Below are 24,843 nucleotides of genomic sequence, written 5' to 3'. Positions count from 1 at the left end.
GTCTATAAAATCAGTCAACCATGATTGCCATGAACTGTATTTCGCATTTTTTTTTATGTAAACTGTACTTTTTTATATGGCTTCTTGAATGTGTATTTCGCCAAATTGTGATGAGGACATGTGAGGATCAGAGATAACTCACCAACGTGTTCTGTGTCTCGGGAGCTCAGCCACATCAGCACCCCAACCTCTGGGTAACGTTAGCGAGAGGAGAGCAGACCTCTAGCGAACTGCAGACAGTATTTCCTCAACCATTTCTTCAACTTTCCTTGAGTTGGGCCTCTACTACAGTTAAAAAATAATTGAGGAAATACTGTCTGCAGTTCACTAGAGAGCGTCTTTCCTTTCAGTGATGTCACCCAGAGGATGTGCAGGGTGCAGATGTGGCTGAGCTCTGACATAGAACACATTGCTGAGTTGCATGTCCAATTATCACATCCTCACAACAGAACCATAGATTTAAATGCCCCTTTAAGACATGATGTGTGTGTTAAATCATGCAAATGTTTTGATAACTGAAACACCTTTCTCTCTCTCTCTCTCTCTCTCTCTCTCTCCTTCAGGAACTGGTGTGCGTATGTGGTGACAAAGACAGTGAGTTGTGTGGTGGAGGACGGGGTTGAGACATACGTGAAGCCTGACTACCAGGCCTGTGCCTGGGGCAACGTGCAGTGCAGCCGTATAGTAGCGTGAGTGCCCCAACACACACACATACACACACACACACACACACACACACACACACACACACACACACACACACACACACACACACACACACACACACACACACACACACACACACACACACACACACACACACGCACACACACACACACACACACACACACACATACACACACACACATACATACACACACACACACACACACACCACACACACAAACACACACACACACACGCACACACACACACACACAATAGTATTGTATAGAGTATTGCTTGCCTTGCTATTGTCCGGTAAATACGCTGATGTTATTGAACGTATAACTATATAATGTTAATGCCACAAAACGAATGCCTTTATTATAAAGTAGTAACTTTATAGTAATAATAATAAGAAAGGGTCGGGGGGGTTAGGGGTAACCACCCCTGCCCGCGACACCGAGTGAACGGCGCACGACCAGAGTGGAAACTTCGAATCCGTGTTTCACTTTCAATAACTAATGCGTGCTTGCCGAATCCCAAACAATATTCATGCTGCAAAGTCATCCTCTAAAAATAGACATTTAGACTAGAGGCAGGCTATATGCTATAAAGAGTAGACTACTACTAAAAAAAAAATGCATTCAAACTTTTTTTTAAAAATTTTTGTGTGCATGCGGTAATAACCGCGGCGGTAGGAAATATTTTGCAAATTTGTGCGGTAAGGAAATAATCAATACCGCGGCAGCTCTACTCACACACACACACACCCACCAGCTGGAAATTATTAGGCGATACCACACAAGCTTACACCTTTTAAAACGTGCATGCACACACACAAACACAGATAAATATACAAATATTAACATGCATGCACACACAAGTACACACACACACACACGCACGCACGCACGCACGCACGCACGCACGCACGCACGCACGCACACACACACACACACACACACACACACACACACACACACACACACACACACACACACACACACACACACACACACACACACACACACACACACACACACACACACACACACACACAGACTGACTAGGTTACATAAACAACAAGAGACTTGCTTCAATCCAAGCATCACAACCAATGTACCACAGAAATGGGGCCTGAAAGCCTACAGAAATACCACTCTCACTCATCATAACCCTTCTGTCTCTCTCTCTATTCCCTCCCTCCCTCCCTCCCTCCCTCCCTCCCCCTCCCTCCCTCCCTCCCTCCCTCCCTCCCTCCCTCCCTCCCTCCCTCCCTCCCTCCCTCATGCTACTTATGAAATGAACAGAGTAGGAACACAGACAGACCAGCCACTCCAGAAATGTAACAAATATTCCTGGGGAAAAAGGACATTAATTTTTGTCTGTTAAGCCTTAAGGTCCCCCTATAGGACCCCCTGCTTTTCTTTATCATAAATCGATCAATAGAGAGCGTATTAGATCCCCAATTATCATATATTGGGGTATCATTGGAAAGCCACACTCATTGGCTATAACCCTGTGCAAAGATCTTCGAGATCGCCAAATGATTGACGGAACTAGAGCCCCGGGAGTCGGGGGTGGTAATGTGTACTTTTGCGTACTTTGGGGCATGCCTCACATATCGGCATGTAACTCGAGAACCGCTGAACGGATTGTGTCACCTGAAAGGGCAATCGACAGGCAACAAATAGGGCTTTAATCTATATATTGTATTAAAAGAAATGCACACCCGAGCCACTAGAGGTCGGCAAAGAATCGTGTGGGCCCTTGGATGTTAAGAGGTTAATGTTTTTAAATATTTTTTTGTAGCAAAGAGTAAAGACCATAACCCTATCAAAAACAGTAGTCAAAGTATATATTTTCATTTTACCGATGTTTTATACGATTTATCGGAAATACGAATTTATCAGAAAATGCTAATTATCGTAAAAACCGCAAGGAAATGACTAAATCCAGATTCAGATTCAGATTACTTTATTCGCCATTTCATACAGGTACAAAATGGAACGTGTTTTGACATTACAGTGCATACTTTTTTCACAATTAAGAACAATACAACTGTAAATAAATAATTTTAAGTAAAGTGCAAGACAGGACAGAACAGTGAGACAACAATAAGACTGTGAAAGTGCGTGGTTGGGGACATGGATACAGTGCAACACAAAGTTCAAGTCCAGAAGTCCAGCCCTAGCAGCTCGCCATCGAGGGGGGGGGGGAGCAGGGGGACACCTGACTCGTTTACCAGGCGAGCTGCTGAGGGGAAGAAACTCAGTCTGTGGCGGGATTTTAGTGTCTTGGGCAGCCGTAGCCGCCTGTCGTGGGGGAGCATGGTGAAGAGGTTGTGACCCGGGTGGGCGGGGTCTGCCATGATCTTCCTCGCCCTCCTCAAGGCCCTGGTGGAATGTAGGGACTCGAGGGAGGGAAGGGGGCAGCCGATCACCCTCTCCGCCGAGCGTATCACCCGCTGCAGCTTGGCCTTGGCTCTGACCGTGGCCGCAGGGAACCAGGTGATGATGGAGAGGGTGAGGATGGACTGGATGATGGCAGTGTAAAACTGGACCATCATGGTCCTCGGCAGCCTGAACTTCCTCAGCTGACGTAGGAAGTACATCCTCTTCCGGGCCTTTTTAATGAGAGCGATGGTGTTCAGCTCCCATTTTAGGTCCCGGGAGAGTGTCATGCCGAGGAAGCGGCAGGACTCCACAGAGGCCACCGGGGTGCCTCCCAGAATGATCGGGGTGGGGGGGGCTGCCTTCCGCCTGAAGTCCACTACCATCTCCACTGTTTTCTGGGCGTTGAGGTCCAGGTTGTTGCAGCTGCACCAGCTCAGCAGCCTCTCGATCTCCCTCCTGTAGGCGGACTCGTCCCCCCTGGATATGAGACCCACCAGGGTGGTGTCGTCCGCAAACTTCAGGAGTTTGACCGAGGGGTGCAGAGAGACGCAGCTGTTGGTGTACAGGGAGAATAGTAGTGGGGACAGAACACAGCCCTGTGGGGAGCCAGTGCTGATGGACTTGGGATCGGAGATGTTGATTCCCAACTTCACCCGCTGTGACCTGTTAGTCAGGAAGTCCGTGATCCACCTGCAGGTAGAGTGGTGTTGAAGGCCGAGCTGAAGTCCACCAACAGAATCCTGGCGTAGGTCCCTGCAGTGTCCAACCCTGCCATTGGAAAGAGGAGCATTTTCCCTATCCATAGATGTATGATTTGGCCATAATAAGGTCAAGGTCAAGTTCAAGGTCAAATATGAATTTATAATTAAAATCGATTATCATTAATTACTGTATCTACAAATCCTTCTGTTTAATCATCTTCCCTTTATTAATTAGCTTAGATCTCAATAAGGTGGTGAATGAGCTCAGTGAGCATTTTCTCCTACCCGTATACATTTTTGATCAAAGATGCAAAAATCATAAATCATAATTTATATTCTCCTTTTCTTCATTACAATTGACTCAGCCTAGTAACAGACACAATATTTCTGACACTGGAAAGTGGAAATACATACCCACAGGTCCCTAGATGTTCCTAGATACCAAGAACATGCAAATTGACCTTGCAGAAGTGGAGCAATCTTCCATTTACTTAGGCATGTACCTTTAGGCGAAAACGGTCTACAGATTAACAGGTTAATGTGAAAGCCAGAATATTCCACTTTATAAAGTATTGAAATTCATTTTTCTTTCATTTAAGTTTTTTCTTTTCTTATATTCTAGTTGAAGTTTTTTAATCTTTTTTTAATAATCGTTTTAAATGGATGGAGATATTTGGGGTTTTCCTCGCAAGGGCCCAGCTACCTTATATGACCAACATTTGCAATTTTGCAAAAGTATTCAACATACGCCATTCTTCATTCTAGTCCAGTTTTACTCTTTGTCGATTTTGGTCATGTGCTTTTGGATTAATTCGATCTCACCATGAACATTGATTTGATTAACCTAAGGTTTTGTTAAAAAAAGAAATTTACCATGCACCTTTTTGACCCCAAGCCGTCATTATATTAAAGGGGAACTATCTTATAAATGGCCTTTTTGAGTGTTTAGCATTGTTTCCTAGCTATGTGAACTTATATTAATATGATCTATGTCTCTAATTCTCATATTGGCGCATTCTTCCAATTCTCCTCTCACAATATTCACCCTCACTGAACTGAGTCATCTGAAAATGTGCTGATTTGTGATGTCAGAGAGACACCGCTGCATGATAATGTGGCTGTGTGGCATCAGGTACATGATGAGCTGCACACAGTGGTTGGAGCCCAGCCTCAAAACGGCTCGAGATCTTGAGGTAGAAAAATGCTGTTTTTGAGGACTTGATTAGAAATACAAAACAATGAATAAAAAAAAAGATAAATTACAGAGGTGTTCCATAGACTCACAGGAATTGTGTAAAAGTGCCCAAATAGTGAAAGAAATAGTAAAATAGTTCCCCTTTAAATATAACATCAGCACATTCTATTCCAATTTTCCCACAGTTTTCTACTTCCTTCAAAACAGTAGGCTCTCTTTGACAAAGTCAAAGTCATTATGATTATGTTGACAAAAGTAGATTTTATGAATACATTTGTAAAATTGTGTATACAGATGTAAATGTTGTAAATGTTGAATGCAAAAACGTTTTAAAATCCAGCACTTAATAAAAACCTAAGCGTATGTGTGAATATCATTGGACTTAATGCTCGAACAGACTTACAAGAAAGTTACCAACAAATTTGACTTACTGGGGCCGATTTTAGCATGATCGAATTTCATAGCTACGAAGAGGATTTACGAACTCGAAATGGCAGTCGTATGTCAGACAGACTGGTGTGCGGTAATATTCCATATACCGTCTTGTTCTTTATGATATTATTATTGTTGGTTTATTTATTTCTTACATTTCTTAGTGTGCACATCATAAGAGCCAGTGGAGAAACGGCTTGGTGAGGATGCATAAGGCAGCTGCGCTCAGCGCACAGACACACACACACACATACTGTATAATGTGCGTAATGAATCGTTCCTGCAACAGTAGGCTTCTATTATTCGAATGACTTGTTTCATTAGGAGATTGTGGATATGCGCTGCCCTATAGTAGTACAGTAAATCATACTGTAGAACATGACATCTTAGCGTGACATCTAATTTAGTAGTCTCTATATGAAACGACTGTGCGCTTGGCTCTCAAGGCCACCTCCTGCAGTCATGAACCATATCCGCGATATCCATCATTATTAGAATAATAGAAGCCTACTGTTGCTGGAACGTTGCATTACTTACATAGGTAACACTTTATAATAACACTCAGTTATAAGAACTTTATAAGGTATTTGTAGATAATGAACTAATCATGAACAAACCATTTATATACATTTGTAAATTATTATTAAATAATTTATAACAATATTTGTATACATTTACAAATTAGTTCTACATTATTTATAACTCATTATCAACATTGTTTGTACTTGATTTGTTCATCATTAAATAATGATATTTAATGTGTAGTAACACATTTGTAGATGCTGGAAAAATGGATATGAACAAAAAACGACTATACCTCCATTTATTTGTACATGTTCAACAAATGATTTGTAAAACATTCTTAAAATATCTATAAATCATTTGCAGATGTTATTGTGTGCCCTAATCTAAAGTGAAGACTATTCATCATTAACAAATGTCTAATAGTTTATTATTTGTGGACATTTATTAATACACATGAAGCAATTACCAGACTTGTCTTTTCATGTTTAACAAATTATTTGTTAAGACATTCATAAAACATCTATAAATCATTTGCAGATGCTAGTGCGTGCCCTAATCTAAAGTGAAGACTATTCATCATTAACAAATGTCTAATAAAGTTAATTATTTGTTGACTTTTTCATCACATTACAAATGTTGTTGACAGCATTCGGATCCACCCTTCTTTGTGACAGCAAACAGTGAATTAGGACTATAGATAAATGCAATTTTATTAACATTTAAAATACATGTGCACACATAACATATAGTGTAACGTAGGGGACACTAGGACCCAGGAGTTCCCTGGCCAGGTATTGCCAGAGTATGTAGAGGGAGTCTCACGCGAGTGAGACTTCCCGTTTGTTCCCGTCTGTTTGAATGGAAGCTACATACATGTTATACATTAGCAGAGCCAAGGAATGCGTGCTGCCCCACGTTTTTAAGGTATGAGCAGTCTAAACACCTTTTTTGTTGGTAAATCTATTCCATCATTTCCGACCTACAACTACTATATTTTGTGTAGACGTACTTGATGTGGTGGGCGCTAACGTTACATTTGAATTATGTGTTTGTTCCTAATGTGTGCTCAGGTATGTGATGATGACATGAGGGTAATAATTATTTGTATTTTCAGGCTGTATCGGCGCCTATACAGCCTGAAAATACATAATTATTACCCACATGTAGCATACAAATCGGCCCACATACTCCATACATATACTGAGCGCAGATTAGCCAGCCAGCAACTGCATTCACAGGAATGAGGAAAGGTCCAACCACATCAAGTACATCTACACAAAATATAGGACTATTAAGTTGTAGGTCGGAAATGATGGAATAATTTTACCAACAAAAAAGGTGTTTAGCCTGCTCATACCTTAACACTTTCTGCGCCAAACTCGAGTATAGTCGGGTTTCGCCGCCAGCGGTTGAGCACCAAACCCGAATATACTCGCCTCAAACCTAACGTTTCCCGTATACACAAGTATTTTCTGGCTAAGGTAAGATATATTCTATGTCTATTTTACCGAACCTGAAACATGTTTCTGTACCGATCACAGTGTCGTATTTTACCGGACCTAAACCATGCTTTAGGTAACGATCGCATTTTCGGTACCCCCTTCGAATGAATTAATTGAATTGAATGAATGAAGTTTATTTTCTGTCTTTGTTTACAACAAATCAAAAACACACTTGTGATTGGCTAGAATGAACATGTTTCAACAAATGTGCATTGTTTGTATTAATTTAGGGTTGTGCCATTATTGCTATACAAATGTAATAATTGTGAATGATTAACTGTAATGAGTTAAATGTGTTGTTTCAAGCATCCTTGACTTCCAGGGACAACGATGTAAATAAGTCATTGCGCCTTTTTCGTTTCTATCCTTGACAAAAGCAAATATGTGATGTAATAATCTGTATATGTTTTTACTGTCTAAAATAAATAAAATAAAATAAAATCATCCTTCACAATTCTTAAAAACTAAATATATTTTAATATAAAATAAAATAAAAACGTGGATTAAATTGTATTTTTTTGGAGAGAAAAAATGTAACAATGGGTATCGGATCGGATTCGGTATTGGCCGATACCCAAACCCAGGTATCGGTATCGGGACTGAAAAAGTCGGATCGGTGCACACCTATAGTAATAGCACACAAACTACAGTATGTAGAAATTAACTGGTTAGTCAGTGATGGACTATGAACAATGCCTGTCAAATGAGCCATACTATTGTCTCCATAGCTATAATACAGAACACACGATGGGTCAGCAAAACATCGCTAAAATGGTCAATAACGCTGGCGCAATTGCGTAAACGATGGGAAAATAGTGTGGCGGTCAATGAGTTAAGAGAGCCCTACGAGGCAGAATGTTGTTTTTCGACCAGAACGACCAGGGCTAAAGAACATGAAAGCCTGGTGGCAAAACGCACACCAAAAGTCTGCACTGCCCCAACAGACCTGTGCTTTCCTGATGTCCTTCAGTTGAAGAATTACCTGTCAGCTGATTGCACGTCTGAGAGATGAAAGAGGTGTTAAATACACCAGGCCAGGTGAGGGAGGTAGCTGTAAACTATTCACTCTAGTGGTACGTGTTGCTGTGCGCAACCTGGAGCCCTTTCACTGCTGGTCTGCCTGTCTGTATCCCACAGCTGGTCTGCAGATGCCTGGGGGTGGGGGTGAGGGGGTGGGCGGATGGGGGAATGAGAAAGTCTAAATTGTCTAGCTCATACAATACAACAGGATCTGGGACAATATCCAGTACGTGTCTCTGCATGTAGTAGAGATCCATTGTCATTTATCTATTTCCCTTTCTCCAGCAGGGGAGAAGAAAGTGTTTCCTTCTGGACTGCTTCCAAGTTAAATGTTAAATGCACAGGAGGATGCGTGTGTGTGTGTGTGTGTGTGTGTGTGTGTGTGTGTGTGTGTGTGTGTGTGTGTGTGTGTGTGTGTGTGTGTGTGTGTGTGTGTGTGTGTGTGTGTGTGTGTGTGTGTGTGTGTGTGTGTGTGTGTGTGTGTGTGTGTGTGTGTGTGTGTGTGTGTGTGTGTGTGTGTGTGTGTGTGTGTGTGTGTGTGTGTGTGTGTGTGTGTGTGTGCGTGCGTGATAGAGCGAGAGAGAGAGAGAGAGAGAGAGAGGGGGTGAGAGCGATGAGGAGGGGCAAGAGAGAAACAGAGCTGGGAGAGTGTGTGAGAGAGAGAGAGGGGGGGGGGGTGAGTACTCAGCCCTTGTGTGGGTGAATGTAACAAGTTCCTAACGTTTTCTTTCCCCTATTATTTCATGCACACTTCATTCATTGTTTATATTGAAATTATTATTTTCTTTTAAGTTATTTTGTGCATCACTCTGTTTTGAATTTGATGCAAATTTGCAATGCATGAGGGTCATCCTTTTGTGTTAAATGGCTGCATAAAGCAAGCATTTGTTGACTCTCATGTTGATAAGAGTATTAAAACTTGGAACTTGAAAAAGATCCATTTAAGGTAAAAGAAAAATGCGATTAATTTGCGATAGCGAGTTAACTTAATAGCGAGTTAACTATGGGCAATCATGCGATTAATCAGATTAAATATTTTAATCGATTGACAGCACTAGTGTAAATGGCTCCGAGACGAGTGACAGAGAGGGAGGAGAGATGCGTCCCGAAAACACACACACACAGTTGGGTTTGTGTGTAAATGCTCCGTATCCCTCTCTCCCTCTGCACCCGCGCAACCCGTTTGAGGAAGTAATTCCACTCGCTCTGTTGTTGAGCGATGTGGGCTGTGACTACAACCAGTGCCTTATTCACGTCAGCAAAACAGTCAAATCAGAACAGCTTAGTTGACTGAGGGAGGATCTCGTGACGTGAACTTGAGACTAGACTGATGAGTCAAAATGAGGATTAGCGACACAGACCACATTGATATAATCCCCCATTGCTAGGAAACAATGCTAAACACTGGAAAGGGCCATTTATAAGTAGGGTTGGGCACCAAAAACGTCCTAACTTCCGGTTCTGGATTTTTTTTTTTAAATCTCCTGCGAAATAAGCTGTGACCTGTTTTGACCTGCACCTCAAAGAATCGGAATCGAGAATCGTTTAGAACAGGAATCGATATGGAGAATCGGAATCGGAACCGAAATCGTTCAAATCCAAAACGATGCCCAACCCTATTTATAAGACACAGGACCTTTAATGATGCCTAAATAACTCAATATTAAGTTTTGGCATGAATGCCCTACATCTTACATCACAATATCTCCACTCCTTGCTGTAGCTGGAGAATATTTAGCTGAGGATGCGATTACAATACCAGACCGGGGTAAAATACTCTTAAGCTTCAACTATTCAAACCCACAAATACCATATTTTCTATTGCTCAGACACTTGGACAGCCTCAGAGAGAAACCTCTAATCCAGTCACAGAGCAGGGTCGGGTTCCACCACCTATTTGTGGCCATGCAGAAAGAAACTCTACCAAATAACATATTATGTGTAATTTAGTGGAGCCTTGGGCGAACATGGAAGTGTCAGGGTTATTTCACCAACACTGCATGGACAACTCTGGTTTGGATTTCAGGATTAAACTGCATCAAAATTATGTCATCAGTCCTGAGGTAATCATTTTGAATTAGAAAGGTTTACATTATACAATCTATGTGCTCATGTATAAAGAGTAGCCTATAATGTAGGCTAATGGGTTGCTTGTACAATAAACAATTTAGTAATTTAGCTGACGCTTGTAGGTGGCTATTACTGTGCGATTACTTGTGGTGGCAAGGTTATTGCTATAATGTTACTAGGTGGTTGCTAGGGTGTTACTATGTAGTTGCTAAGTGATTACTAGTGGTTACTAGTGTGTTGATGGGTACCAAATGGTTGCTAGGCGGTTGCTAGGGTGTTACAAAATAGTTAGGTAGGTACTACATTTTTGCTAGTTGTTTGCTAGGGTGTTACCAAGTGGTTGCTAGGTTATTACTAGTGGTTGCTAAGTGGTTGCTAGGGTGTTCCACTGTTACTTCGTCTTGCAGAAAGAACAACTTCAGCTACCAGTTTTGGAAAGCCAGCCCCAGGTTATTGAATGTAGCATAATTACAGCTGGACCCAGGTTGAAGTTATACGTCAGTCGTCTGACCAACGAAAACAACACTTTGACTTAAGAATAGGCAGCTGGAGAGTATCTAAGGGTTGTGTAAATGCCCTCTCGGACCGCTCTGTTCCAGCATATATTGCTCCTATTCATGCAGTAACTGTATCTGCTTTGACAGCCTCACAGATGTGAGCAATAAGCGACAGAGCAATCTGCCGAAGGTTTGGTTCTGTTTTTAGATGAGGATGATTGGGTAAGAAGAGATTGCTTCACATACATACCAACCATGCCAACCAACAGTCTCTCGCAACACAGAGGAAAGAGGAAACACACAGCAGACTCTGATTTATAAAAGGAGAGGACTGGAGAGAGGAGATGATGAATTAACTGGAGAAAGGAGACGATGTATTAATTGCTAGCATGTTGAGGTCTTCCTGTAAATCATTTGATCAAGGTTGGTATTCTGAATGCAGGCACTAGAGTTACCTCACATCGCTACATTGGGCCGGAAACCTGCCAGCTTTATGTTTTGTGTCTGTGCCTCCAAGCTCACAGCAACAAACTGAAAACCTAAAATATACTACAAATGTAATTAGAAAACGCTCATTACGCTGACTTTGTGGCCTGTAATTACTTGTTTGGATTTCTGAGAGGTAAACACCGGCTTCACGTACACAAGGCTTTTGGTGGGAAGGACAGTTTCAACACAACCAGAAGATCAGCCAATATGTTACGGTGGTTACACCATTTAAACAAACGGAGCAAATGGATATTTCTGTCAACAACAAAAACGTAATATCATGCGCACACTGTAGCCTATGGATACACATTGATTGATTGATTGATTGAGTAACTGACTGGCTGATGTCTCTCCAGCTACCGCACCTTCATGAGACCCAGGTACAAGGTGGCCTACAAGATGGTGACAGAGATGGAGTGGAAGTGTTGCCATGGTTACAGCGGAGACGACTGCAACGAGGGTCCAGTTGGCGGGTCAGGGACTCAGACCGCCAGGCCACGGCCCCGACTGGGACAGGGTGGCGGTGGAACTGGACATGGACAGGGTGGCGGTGGAACTATACATGGACAGGGTGGTGGTGGAACTGGACATGGACAGGGTGGCAGTGGAACTGGACATGGACAGAGTGGTGGAGCTAGTGGTGGGTATACCGAGACACTTCACATTACATTGCTGTGCTATTAATATGATTTATTTTTTTACAAGCGGAGGTAGAACCGTGGTTTGGAAGTAACTGCCCATTGTGTTGCATCACAGTATTTTGCTAATGTTAGCAATTTATCAGCCATAGGATAGATTGTTTGGTGCATTATGTTATTGCACTTTGGCAGTATTTGGCAATGTTGGTATGGGGCATTGAACCAGCAACTCTTTGACTACTGATCTCCCTAACCCACCTGTCAACCTGCCACCCCAAAGTTGTTGTTTCTACAACAACTGCTACATGATTACACGTCACCGCTAATGCATTAGTAGGCTTTTTCTTTTAAATTGGCTTGCTTGTTTCATGATAGCTATGGTTATGGACTGAAAGACCATTGCATGCATTTGTGTTTCCATGTGCGCAGTGATAGTGAGACTTACCGGACGTGGTCACTCATGAAGTCAACACAATGTTTTCAAACTTTATTATCTAACTTAAAGGGGACATGCATTGCTATTCCTAGCACTATTTGGGCAACTTTACACAATTCCTGTGAGTCTATGGAACACCTCTGTAAGGTTTTATTAAAAAAAAATGATTGTTTTATATTTATATATATTTATATTTAAGTACTCAAAAGCATAATTTTTCTCACTTTGGATTTCAGGCTGTGTTGGCCTGGCTCCGCCCATAAGCACTTTGAGTGACAGTCATCCACACAGTCTGCGACTGGCAGAGAGAGAGAGATAGAGAGAGACTGAGGGGGATACTAATTAATTTCGCCGCAGGGGGCATAATCCCACGGGACAATGCATTGGTAACTTGTTTCAAATGACAATATATACCCCTGTGATTATTATTGTACGGATCGGAATACGGGCGTGCATGTGGGAGCATGCACAAAGATATTACAGTGATATGCTGCTCCCGAGTCCGACTGCCTGCGAGAGAGAGAGAGAGAGAGAGAGAGAGAGAGAGAGAGAGAGAGAGAGAGAGAGAGAGAGGGGAGAGAGGCACTGTGTAAACAAACGCTGCGTGTGTGAGATAAAGACAGGTCCCCTTCTCTATCTCTCTCTCTCTCCCTCTCTCTCGCTCGCTCTGCCTCTCCCGTTTGAGGAAGTGTCGGGTTTCACTGTGCGCTACAACCATAGAGGGGGCGTTAGTTATGCAAATCAATGCTATGTCGACGTCACAGAAACCGTCAAATCAGAACAGTTTAGTTGAGTGAGGGAAGATCTCGTGAACTCGAGACTAGACTGATGAGTCAATATGGTAATTAGAGACACAGACCCATTGATACTAACTCCTATTACTATAAAACAATGGTAAATACTGAAAAAAGCCATTTATAATGCATGTCCCCTTTAAAATAAGAATGAATCATAATTAAAGACAGTAGAGGTTGAGTACTGTTTGGTGATGTATAATATTCACACTCCAAGGGATTTACAACCACAAATACATGGGCTTACATGGTTCTTCAGGGCAAGGGTGCAATTAAGAATAAAGTTGTGTGTGTGTGTGTGTGTGTGTGTGTGTGTGTGTGTGTGTGTGTGTGTGTGTGTGTGTGTGTGTGTGTGTGTGTGTGTGTGTGTGTGTGTGTGTGTGTGTGTGTGTGTGTGTGTGTGTGTGTGTGTGTGTGTGTGTGTGTGTGTGTGTGTGTGTGTGTGTGTGTGTGTGTGTGTGTGTCCAGGGCGAGGAGACAGTGACAAGATGAGGCAGATGGAGGAGAAGATTCGGAGTCTGACGAAGGACCTCCAGGACATGCAGTCCACTGTGAGGGGCATGAACGAGCGCTTCCAGGAGGAGATGAGCAAACCGGGCTTCGGTGGCGGTGCCACCGGCGATGGTGGGCGGAACCCTGCGGACGCGGCCCAGCCCGAAATCAAAGAGACAATACACAGTATCCAGACCAAGCTGGACCAGCTGGACAACCGCACTCAGGTAAAGACAAGAGTCTGGCGAGAGGGGAATGTGGAAACATTAGGGAACAATCATTCCTTAAATGCCTTAATCTATGCACACATCCCTTAATAAAAATCATGGGGTACTTAAAACATTGCAGACCCCTTAAACATGCCTTACTTTCAGCCAGGCATTAAATCACCTTAATCAGTAATGTCAGGGTAAATTAAGGTGCTTAAGGGGTTGTAATGGTACAAACGTTTTTTTTCCCATACATTTGACTTATTCCATGCTACTTCATCCTAATTCATTTAGTTCTTAATTTATCTTAATTCTTATTTAACTAATTATAGTTATATTTTAACTTTATATTTGAACAGTTATTAACAGGGCTGTACACTGCGACGAGATGGTTGCGAATTGCCCCTTTAATTGGCCGTTGCGATTGGTAAATATTATCTGGGGGCGGGCTTGCGAGTAGTGCTTTCAAGCCTTGCATTCGCATTTCACTCCTAAATTATCCAAGGCGTGTGATGACGCCACTCACGCGAGCTGAGCAGTGAGCACTCAGCAGGTATGATCAGCGGGAACAATCGACTGAGCACTCACTCTGATAGACTGGCTGATTTAGCTATGAAGAAAAGTAAAGTTAGTATTGCTTCATATTTTCGACGCGTTCGACCTCCTATAGTGAGCCGAACTGAACTGAACTCGGACACACGGAGAGAGCTGCGGCGTCTGCTGCTCCTCCTCCCTCCCGCACCCGTGGCTGTTGTAAACACTAGTCTCTAGTGGGACACTGGGACCTCGTGAGCCTGCCAGCCGGCTAGCTACTGATATCAACAAATGCTTCAGCAAGTCTAGTAGTGCATGATAGCTCGCGTTAGCTTACTGTTCAAAACGAAACGTCCCATTAAACTAAATAGTTCAGATAGCTCCTGATATCAATGTCTTATAACACTGAGTCGATGCGTATTCGAGCTGAGGGCACGCTGAATATAGTCAATAAGGTCCAGCTGCAGCGCCGGAGAATCCTGGCCGTAGCTGGAGGCTACAGTATAGGGTCCAGCTGCAGCTCCGGAGAATCCTGGCCGTAGCTGGAGGCTACTCGAGTACACACAGACAGTGGAGCTGGTTGCATATAGCGAGCATTTTGACTTGTTGCGTGGTGGCGATGTCTCGCAGATAATACAACTACAAGTATGATTATATAATATATATATTTTATTAAAAAAAAATTATATAAAATAATTTTCTTTTCTTTTTTTTTTAAATCAAAAACAATCGATATAAATAATGGTAAATTGTTATTTAAAAATGTGCCCCTAAAAAAAGTGTGCCCCTAGTGAAAAAGCTTAGCGTACAGCCCTGATTAACACGTGACATTAAGGGACTGGAACTTTAGTTTACCAAACTGTTGTTTAAAGTATATCTTAACTCAATCTTATCTTCTCCCAATAAATGTAATTTGTCAAACTTAGTTAAACTTGTTTGATTCAGTATCTCACTTGGGCATGAAGAGGACAAAAAGTTGAGGTTGAATCAGTCAATTATTAAAACAAAATGGTGTTAATAACTTCATTGACTATATGACAAAAGGTACAACTACTAATACAAATGCATTGCACCTCAGGTCTTGAACTGACTCTCATTACTATTATCATTTGGCGATGACGTGCAGCAGTCCTGGTGAAAGTCCCAGTGCAGCAGTGTGACCTTGATGTGTGTTCTCCAGGCCCACGACAAGACCCTGGTCAGCATCAACAACCACCTGGTGAACGGGAAGGGCAACGAGCTGGAAGGAGGCGCAGCAGGAGGAGGTGTCAACGGAGGGAAACTGAATACGCTCAAGGAGGAGATCTTGAGGGAGCTAGAGAGGAGGGTGTCTCTGTCCTGCTCCTCCTGCCAGGTAACAAACTAACTCCACCCCTGTCCTGCTCCTCCTCCTGTAACAAACTAACTCCACCTCTCTGTCCTGCTCCTCCTCCTGTAACAAACTAACTCCACCTCTCTGTCCTGCTCCTCCTCCTGTAACAAACTAACTCCACCTCTCTGTCCTGCTCCTCCTCCTGTAACAAACTAACTCCACCCCTGTCCTGCTCCTCCTGTAACAAACTAACTCCACCCCTGTCCTGCTCCTCCTGCCAGGTAACAAACTAACTCCACCCCTGTCCTGCTCCTCCTGCCAGGTAACAAACTAACTCCACCTCTCTGTCCTGCTCCTCCTGCCAGGTAACAAACTAACTCCACCCCTGTCCTGCTCCTCCTGCCAGGTAACAAACTAACTCCACCCCTGTCCTGCTCCTCCTGCCAGGTAACAAACTAACTCCACCCCTGTCCTGCTCCTCCTGTAACAAACTAACTCCACCTCTCTGTCCTGCTCCTCCTCCTGTAACAAACTAACTCCCTCTCTGTCCTGCTCCTCCTCCTGTAACAAACTAACTCCACCTCTCTGTCCTGCTCCTCCTCCTGTAACAAACTAACTCCACCCCTCTGTCCTGCTCCTCCTGTAACAAACTAACTCCCTCTCTGTCCTGCTCCTCCTCCTGTAACAAACTAACTCCCTCTCTGTCCTGCTCCTCCTGTAACAAACTAACTCCACCCCTCTGTCCTGCTCCTCCTGTAACAAACTAACTCCCTCTCTGTCCTGCTCCTCCTCCTGTAACAAACTAACTCCACCTCTCTGTCCTGCTCCTCCTGTAACAAACTAACTCCACCCCTCTGTCCTGCTCCTCCTGTAACAAACTAACTCCACCCCTCTGTCCTGCTCCTCCTGTAACAAACTAACTCCACCTCTCTGTCCTGCTCCTCCTCCTGTAACAAACTAACTCCACCTCTCTGTCCTGCTCCTCCTCCTGTAACAAACTAACTCCACCTCTCTGTCCTGCTCCTCCTCCTGTAACAAACTAACTCCACCTCTCTGTCCTGCTCCTCCTCCTGTAACAAACTAACTCCACCCCTCTGTCCTGCTCCTCCTCCTGTAACAAACTAACTCCACCTCTCTGTCCTGCTCCTCCTCCTGTAACAAACTAACTCCACCTCTCTGTCCTGCTCCTCCTCCTGTAACAAACTAACTCCACCTCTCTGTCCTGCTCCTCCTCCTGTAACAAACTAACTCCACCTCTCTGTCCTGCTCCTCCTCCTGTAACAAACTAACTCCACCTCTCTGTCCTGCTCCTCCTCCTGTAACAAACTAACTCCACCTCTCTGTCCTGCTCCTCCTCCTGTAACAAACTAACTCCACCTCTCTGTCCTGCTCCTCCTCCTGTAACAAACTAACTCCACCTCTCTGTCCTGCTCCTCCTCCTGTAACAAACTAACTCCACCTCTCTGTCCTGCTCCTCCTCCTGTAACAAACTAACTCCACCTCTCTGTCCTGCTCCTCCTCCTGTAACAAACTAACTCCACCTCTCTGTCCTGCTCCTCCTGTAACAAACTAACTCCACCTCTCTGTCCTGCTCCTCCTCCTGTAACAAACTAACTCCACCTCTCTGTCCTGCTCCTCCTCCTGTAACAAACTAACTCCACCTCTCTGTCCTGCTCCTCCTGTAACAAACTAACTCCACCTCTCTGTCCTGCTCCTCCTCCTGTAACAAACTAACTCCACCTCTCTGTCCTCCTCCTCCTGTAACAAACTAACTCCACCTCTCTGTCCTCCTCCTCCTGTAACAAACTAACTCCACCTCTCTGTCCTGCTCCTCCTCCTGTAACAAACTAACTCCACCCCTCTGTCCTGCTCCTCCTCCTGTAACAAACTAACTCCACCTCTCTGTCCTGCTCCTCCTCCTGTAACAAACTAACTCCACCTCTCTGTCCTGCTCCTCCTCCTGTAACAAACTAACTCCACCTCTCTGTCCTGCTCCTCCTCCTGTAACAAACTAACTCCACCTCTCTGTCCTGCTCCTCCTCCTGTAACAAACTAACTCCACCTCTCTGTCCTGCTCCTCCTGTAACAAACTAACTCCACCTCTCTGTCCTGCTCCTCCTCCTGTAACAAACTAACTCCACCTCTCTGTCCTGCTCCTCCTCCTGTAACAAACTAACTCCACCCCTCTGTCCTGCTCCTCCTCCTGTAACAAACTAACTCCACCTCTCTGTCCTGCTCCTCCTCCTGTAACAAACTAACTCCACCTCTCTGTCCTGCTCCTCCTCCTGTAACAAACTAACTCCACCTCTCTGTCCTGCTCCTCCTCCTGTAACAAACTAACTCCACCTCTCTGTCCTCCTCCTCCTGTAACAAACTAACTCCACCTCTCTGTCCTCCTCCTCCTCCTGTAACAAACTAACTCCACCTCTCTGTCCTCCTCCTCCTGTAACAAACTAACTCCACCTCTCTGTCCTGCTCCTCCTCCTGTAACAAACTAACTCCACCTCTCTGTCCTCCTCCTCCTCCTGTAACAAACTAACTCCACCTCTCTGTCCTGCTCCTCCTCCTGTAACAAACTAACTCCACCCCTCTGTCCTGCTCCTCCTCCTGTAACAAACTAACTCCACCTCTCTGTCCTGCTCCTCCTCCTGTAACAAACTAACTCCACCTCTCTGTCCTCCTCCTCCTCCTGTAACAAACTAACTCCACCTCTCTGTCCTCCTCCTCCTGTAACAAACTAACTCCACCTCTCTGTCCTCCTCCTCCTGTAACAAACTAACTCCACCTCTCTGTCCTGCTCCTCCTGTAACAAACTAACTCCACCTCTCTGTCCTGCTCCTCCTCCTGTAACAAACTAACTCCACCTCTCTGTCCTGCTCCTCCTCCTGTAACAAACTAACTCCACCTCTCTGTCCTGCTCCTCCTCCTGTAACAAACTAACTCCACCTCTCTGTCCTGCTCCTCCTCCTGTAACAAACTAACTCCACCTCTCTGTCCTGCTCCTCCTCCTGTAACAAACTAACTCCACCCCTCTGTCCTGCTCCTCCTGTAACAAACTAACTCCACCTCTCTGTCCTGCTCCTCCTCCTGTAACAAACTAACTCCACCTCTCTGTCCTCCTCCTCCTGTAACAAACTAACTCCACCTCTCTGTCCTGCTCCTCCTCCTGTAACAAACTAACTCCACCTCTCTGTCCTCCTCCTCCTGTAACAAACTAACTCCACCTCTCTGTCCTGCTCCTCCTCCTGTAACAAACTAACTCCACCTCTCTGTCCTGCTCCTCCTCCTGTAACAAACTAACTCCACCTCTCTGTCCTGCTCCTCCTCCTGTAACAAACTAACTCCACCTCTCTGTCCTGCTCCTCCTCCTGTAACAAACTAACTCCACCCCTCTGTCCTGCTCCTCCTGTAACAAACTAACTCCACCCCTCTGTCCTGCTCCTCCTGTAACAAACTAACTCCACCCCTCTGTCCTGCTCCTCCTGTAACAAACTAACTCCACCTCTCTGTCCTGCTCCTCCTGTAACAAACTAACTCCACCTCTCTGTCCTGCTCCTCCTGTAACAAACTAACTCCACCCCTCTGTCCTGCTCCTCCTCCTGTAACAAACTAACTCCACCCCTCTGTCCTGCTCCTCCTGTAACAAACTAACTCCACCCCTCTGTCCTGCTCCTCCTCCTGTAACAAACTAACTCCACCTCTCTGTCCTGCTCCTCCTCCTGTAACAAACTAACTCCACCTCTCTGTCCTGCTCCTCCTGTAACAAACTAACTCCACCTCTCTGTCCTCCTCCTCCTGTAACAAACTAACTCCACCTCTGTCCTGCTCCTGCTGCCAGGTAACAAACTAACTCCACCTCTGTCCTGCTCCTGCTGCCAGGTAGCAAACTAAATTCACAGAGTTATTGTTTGTTGTTTTCTGTGATCCATGTACACAAGCTAACAAATGAAAACAAATCCAATCAAAATCCAGTTGGCAACATTTCAGTTTACATTGTAGGAACTGAGGTGATGCTCTTATGTGATTAGAATGAAGACTGAACTTCCATTCTTATATCACCGACAAAATACCAAAGGAATTAGCTGCAAATTACCCTAAAGTACCCTACGGTGAATACATTTAAAATCATGATAACTACCTGGGGAATACTCTAGAAAAGCAAGTAGAGGACCTTTGTCCTTATCATGTCACAAATATACCTTGTACTGTATCAAAATGAATCCTGCTTTTCATCGTCATGCTTTCAGTGTGATACATTTTGGGAGCACAAGGCTTCATATGGAAACTGTGTTTCTCCCCAAGGCCGGGGTGGAGGACCTCCGTGGGCAGCAGCAGGAGGACCGGGAGAGGATCCGTGCACTGGAGAAGCAGCTGAATGCCATGGACGGACGCTACCGGCAGAGCCTGGACAGCCTGCGGCGGGAGGTGGTGCGCTCCCAGGGCTGCTGTGACACCGTCACCGACCTCAGGACCCGGGTTACAGACGCCGAGCGCAAAATCAGCTCCGCCTCCGAGAACTTTGACGTGATCCAGACGCGTCTGGATAAAGAGCTGGGTGAGGAGGGTGGGGGGAGGGGGGGCGACAATGGCAGTTTTGGCGGCAGAGGTGGAGGAATCGGAGGCGGGGGCAGTCACGGTGGAAGCACCGGTGGCGGCGGGGACACCGTGGTGACGGAGGACAGGCTGGACGGCCGGCTGAGGGACCTGGAGCGGCGAGTGAACGGCACCGTGCAGCGCACCGAGGAGAGCTGCTCCTACCTGGAGGGCGACCTGAAAGACTACTTCCACCGTGAGCTGGGAGACCTGCGCACCGTCTTCCTCGACCGCTTTGACGACCAGGCCTTCCGGATCGGAGACGTGGAGCTGGACGTGGGCCTGGTGAAGGACCGGGTGACCGACCACGACAAGCGGCTGGCACGGCTGGAGAACGCCACCTCCACCCTGGACCGGAGGCTGGAGGAGTGTGGGTGCGGAGGTGCGGTGGTGGGAGGAGGAGGGTCGAACGGAGGAGCAGGGGGCAGTGGAGGAAGACGCGACGGAGGAGCAGGTGGAAATGGAGGAGCGGGAGGAAGAGGAGACGGAGGAGGGAACTTCGGGTCGGGAGGGAGAGGAGACGGAGGAGGGAACGTCGGGTCGGGAGGGAGAGGAGACGGAGGAGGGAACGTCGGGTCAGGAGGGAGAGGAGACGGAGGAGGGAACGTCGGGTCAGGAGGGAGAGGAGACGGAGGAGGGAACGTCGGGTCGGGAGGGAGAGGAGACGGAGGAGGGAACGTCGGGTCAGGAGGGAGAGGAGACGGAGGAGGGAACGTCGGGTCAGGAGGGAGAGGAGACGGAGGAGGGAACGTCGGGTCAGGAGGGAGAGAAGACGGAGGAAGAGGGGGAGCGGGCAGTGGAGGGGATGGAGGGGATGGAGGAAGGGGAGCGGGCAGCGGAGGGGATGGAGGAAGGGGAGGGACTTGGGGGACGGGAGGAGGGAGAGGAGGTACGGGTGGAGGAGGGCTCTCGGGCGCGGGAGGGGATGACACGGAGAAGTCCCTGGAATGGAGGGTTGTCGCCAATGAGGACCAGATCCGTCACTTCAACACGCAAATCAAAGACCTCTCCGTGTCTGGGGATTCCCTGCAGAACAAGGTAAGTGGTTTTTGCAAAAATCAGTCACTACAAGACGGCCCCTTTCTAATCATTCTGACAAAGCCTGTGTCAGTTATGTCCAGAATGATTGTTTTACTGTTTATTATGTGCCCAAAAATAAAATACTCAAGTAAAAGTAGAAGCGACTTTCCACCTCTGCATTTAACCTTAAATTACCTTAAAGTAATTGTTATATTATCGTATAACGCTCTCTAGTGGAACTATCCCTTTATCCAATCTAACAATGAATAATTTTTCTCCACATGTACACACCCATCCGCCTGGCCACACCCACATCCGCTCCTCTACATAAGCGGGGGTCGTGGCCACACTAACAGCTCCTTCCCTATTTTCACCACCGTAAAGTGCCTATATACACCACTTTAGTTTAGTGCCGAAATAGTTATTGGAAAGGAGTTACGTTATTGGAGAAAAGGAGCTGCGTTGACATTATATCTTTGTTTTCTCTCTCACTATTTTTCGAGAAAATACAGCGATAATGTCTTCGCCACCGGAGTGTCTAGAAGATGATGATCATTCTGACCTCCACCGGCGCTTCGCATTAGGGGCACGCGTCGCTGAGCAATCCCCGCCGGCATTGCCTCCGGCTCTGCAGCTGGACACTTTGCTTGGGAGGCGATCGGCCGCGTGAGGGCTGACGGCCTCTCTGGGCGGGTGATGTTTTTTGCGACGCGGGCGCCAGGTGTGTCAGTTGTGGGGGGACAACTGCACAGCTTACGAAGGTCGGCTCCAGGCTAGGATCCTTTTCGCTGCCCCTTAGCGGCGTGGAGGGGGTTCTAGTCTGATGCCCCACGATAACATTAGCTCCTCTTCAAGTGAAGTCGTAGCTTTGTTTTCCTGGGACTGTGATTCCGAATCTGCAGTTCAATACCCCGGGTCTCTGGACAAATGGATACCCTCTGTCGCCGTGCTGGCCCCGCTTTTCGAGATGAAAAAACCCAATGCGAGGGAGGTGAGCTTGGTGTTCCTTATGAGAAATATCTCCAAGCTCAGGTCGGCTACAGCACGCGTACAACGAGGGGCTTGCTGCCGACACCGCTGTGTCTGGTAAACACCTTTTCTGAAGAGGGGCGTGTGTTGCCTTTTTCCCTTTTTTCTTCGGATAAGAAGAGGAAAAGACAGCGGCTGTCTGAAGTGTTGGCCTGTATTGCTTTTCTCACGTTGTACAGTTTTCAGTAGTAGCCGCTTAGCTTGCTTCTGTGTTAGCTAGTGGCTAGCGATAGCCGGTATGAGCTAACTGTTAGCCAGTTAGCTGTTTAGCTACGACGTTAGCTGCCGGCTGCACTCGGCTGGGAACGTTAGCTTGATGCTATCAGTTAGCCTAGAGTTAGCTGTTTAGCTTGTGCTACAACCATTGGCGTAGCCGTGAGAATAGCAGGCCCTGGCACTCTGACTACGACGTCATCTTTGGCAAGGCTCCGGCCATTGCTTCTTCTGGTCTTGCCAGCGAGAGGCCTTCGTCAACGTGGTGGACCAACCTGTGTTGCGGCCTTTCGTCCTGCATTCGTTGGTGCAGGTAAGGTGTCCATTGGACATTACCCCACTCTTCCTTCCTCCCCCTCCCGAATGTTTTTTGTTAATAACGATGTTTTTGTTTAACAAAACATATGTTACTTCACTACATTTGGAGATACGACGTGTGCTGTGTGAACATTTTCTTGGTCGCTTTGTATAGCTTGGGTTAGCGTTGGCCAAGGCTTATGCCTTTCTCTCTACCTAGGAACAGCGTTGTTTTTTACGTGAGTAAAAATGAACTGGGTTTTTGTTGTATGATGAGAAGTTGTGTGTCTTCATGTAACGTTTAGACCAGTGGTTCCCAACCTTTTTTCCCCCAGGGACCCCCAAACATCTCTGATGAAATTCGTGGACCCCCTCCTAATAAGATACCATAAAATTTTTTTTTTTTTCATTTTAATAACAAACTGCTTATACACAGGCATATGCATCATAATTAGACCCACTATGCTTCTTTGACTTGTGCCTTCAATCAACAAATCTCATCTTGCACCATATGCATTTCAAAATGTTTGGCCAATATTCAAATCCTGTATTCATCCTCTCAAATCAGGCCCTAATGGTGAACGGTTTGCATTTATGGAACAAATCAATGCAACAAATTAAACTAAATATGAGACAGGAAATTCGAATCAGTAGCAGAGAGAATCTGTCCTAGCTGGGTGTGACGAAGGTTCATTAATGTGAACCTTGGGCTGCATGTGCGCTGCCAGGCCTGAGATGCAGGTGTAATGTGCACATTGCATGTGCGCTGCCAGGCCTGAGATGCAGGTGTAATGTGCACCTTGCATGTGCGCTGCCAGGCCTGAGATGCAGGTGTAATGTGCACCTTGCATGTGCGCTGCCAGGCCTGAGATGCAGGTGTAATGTGCGTGACAGCCATTCTGAAGTCATTGTGTACGTCAAGTCTGTTGCGCGCTTTTGTCTTGATGGCGACAAGTGCACTGAAAGCCGTTTCCGATAGATATGTGGTACTGAACGGGAGTATAATCCTGGTGGTGGCATGCAGTGCGAGCCTCGGAGCAATGATGGATCCCTTCACTATCCAGAACTTCTTAAATCCGTGCTCCTGTAATGGAGGAATGGATGAAATATTTTTAGGCTAAATGTGTCCAACACTCATGTCCACATTATTATTATTATTATTATTATTATTATTACAGGGCCTAGCCTACATTAGACGCAGAATAGCCTATACATCCAATACGATATCAACGGTAGAACGGTGACACAGACACACGCACAGGCACAAACACTCACACAGACAGACCACACACACATGCACACACGCATTACATACATTATCATACCTGGAAATACTTCTTTGAGACAGAGTCGACCTGGATGTCCGTGAGCTCATCTTCGCAATCAAGGTATTCCACATCCTCAACTTTGGCAATGAAGGGATCCAATACCCACGCTTCCTTGGATAGATATTCATCTGTGTCAGCGAACCGTGATTTAATCTCTTTTTGCAATGCGATCATATGGCTGGTAAACTCACGACGAAGAGACACGGGAACAGTGTTATCTCTGCATTGCTTCTGCAGTAAGGGGAACTGTTGCAGCTCTCCCTTATCCATTTTCCCGACTCTATACTCCAGTTTACGCACGAATGCGTCGAGCGCCTCTTTACATTGCATGATGTTGGCCTCTGCGCCTTGGAGACGCTTGTTCGTTTCATTGTAGAGAGTGAAGATGTCAGCCAGGTATGCCGTTTTGATCCAGAATGACTCTGTCATTTTCTCTGAAAGCGCGGGGTTATTCG

General features: G+C 45.6%; 1 protein-coding gene across 1 annotated transcript in view; it reads left to right on the top strand.

The window, feature by feature from the left end:
- The window catches only part of emilin1b (elastin microfibril interfacer 1b), a 135,027-nt gene that overhangs the window by 79,434 nt on the left and 30,750 nt on the right, over window positions 1-24,843 (top strand). The window contains exons 2-6 of the mRNA XM_084337123.1: window positions 564-689; window positions 11,850-12,133; window positions 13,830-14,080; window positions 15,777-15,950; window positions 20,211-21,539. Coding sequence (XP_084193249.1) covers window positions 564-689; window positions 11,850-12,133; window positions 13,830-14,080; window positions 15,777-15,950; window positions 20,211-21,539 — 2,164 coding nt within the window. The remainder of the gene's footprint in view (window positions 1-563; window positions 690-11,849; window positions 12,134-13,829; window positions 14,081-15,776; window positions 15,951-20,210; window positions 21,540-24,843) is intronic.

Source organism: Notolepis coatsorum (genome assembly GCF_963971535.1).
Source record: "Notolepis coatsorum genome assembly, chromosome: 20".
In the NCBI taxonomy this organism is placed as follows: domain Eukaryota; kingdom Metazoa; phylum Chordata; class Actinopteri; order Aulopiformes; family Paralepididae; genus Notolepis; species Notolepis coatsorum.
Note: the sequence above shows the minus strand (reverse complement) of the source record. Positions and strands in the feature narration are given on the sequence as shown.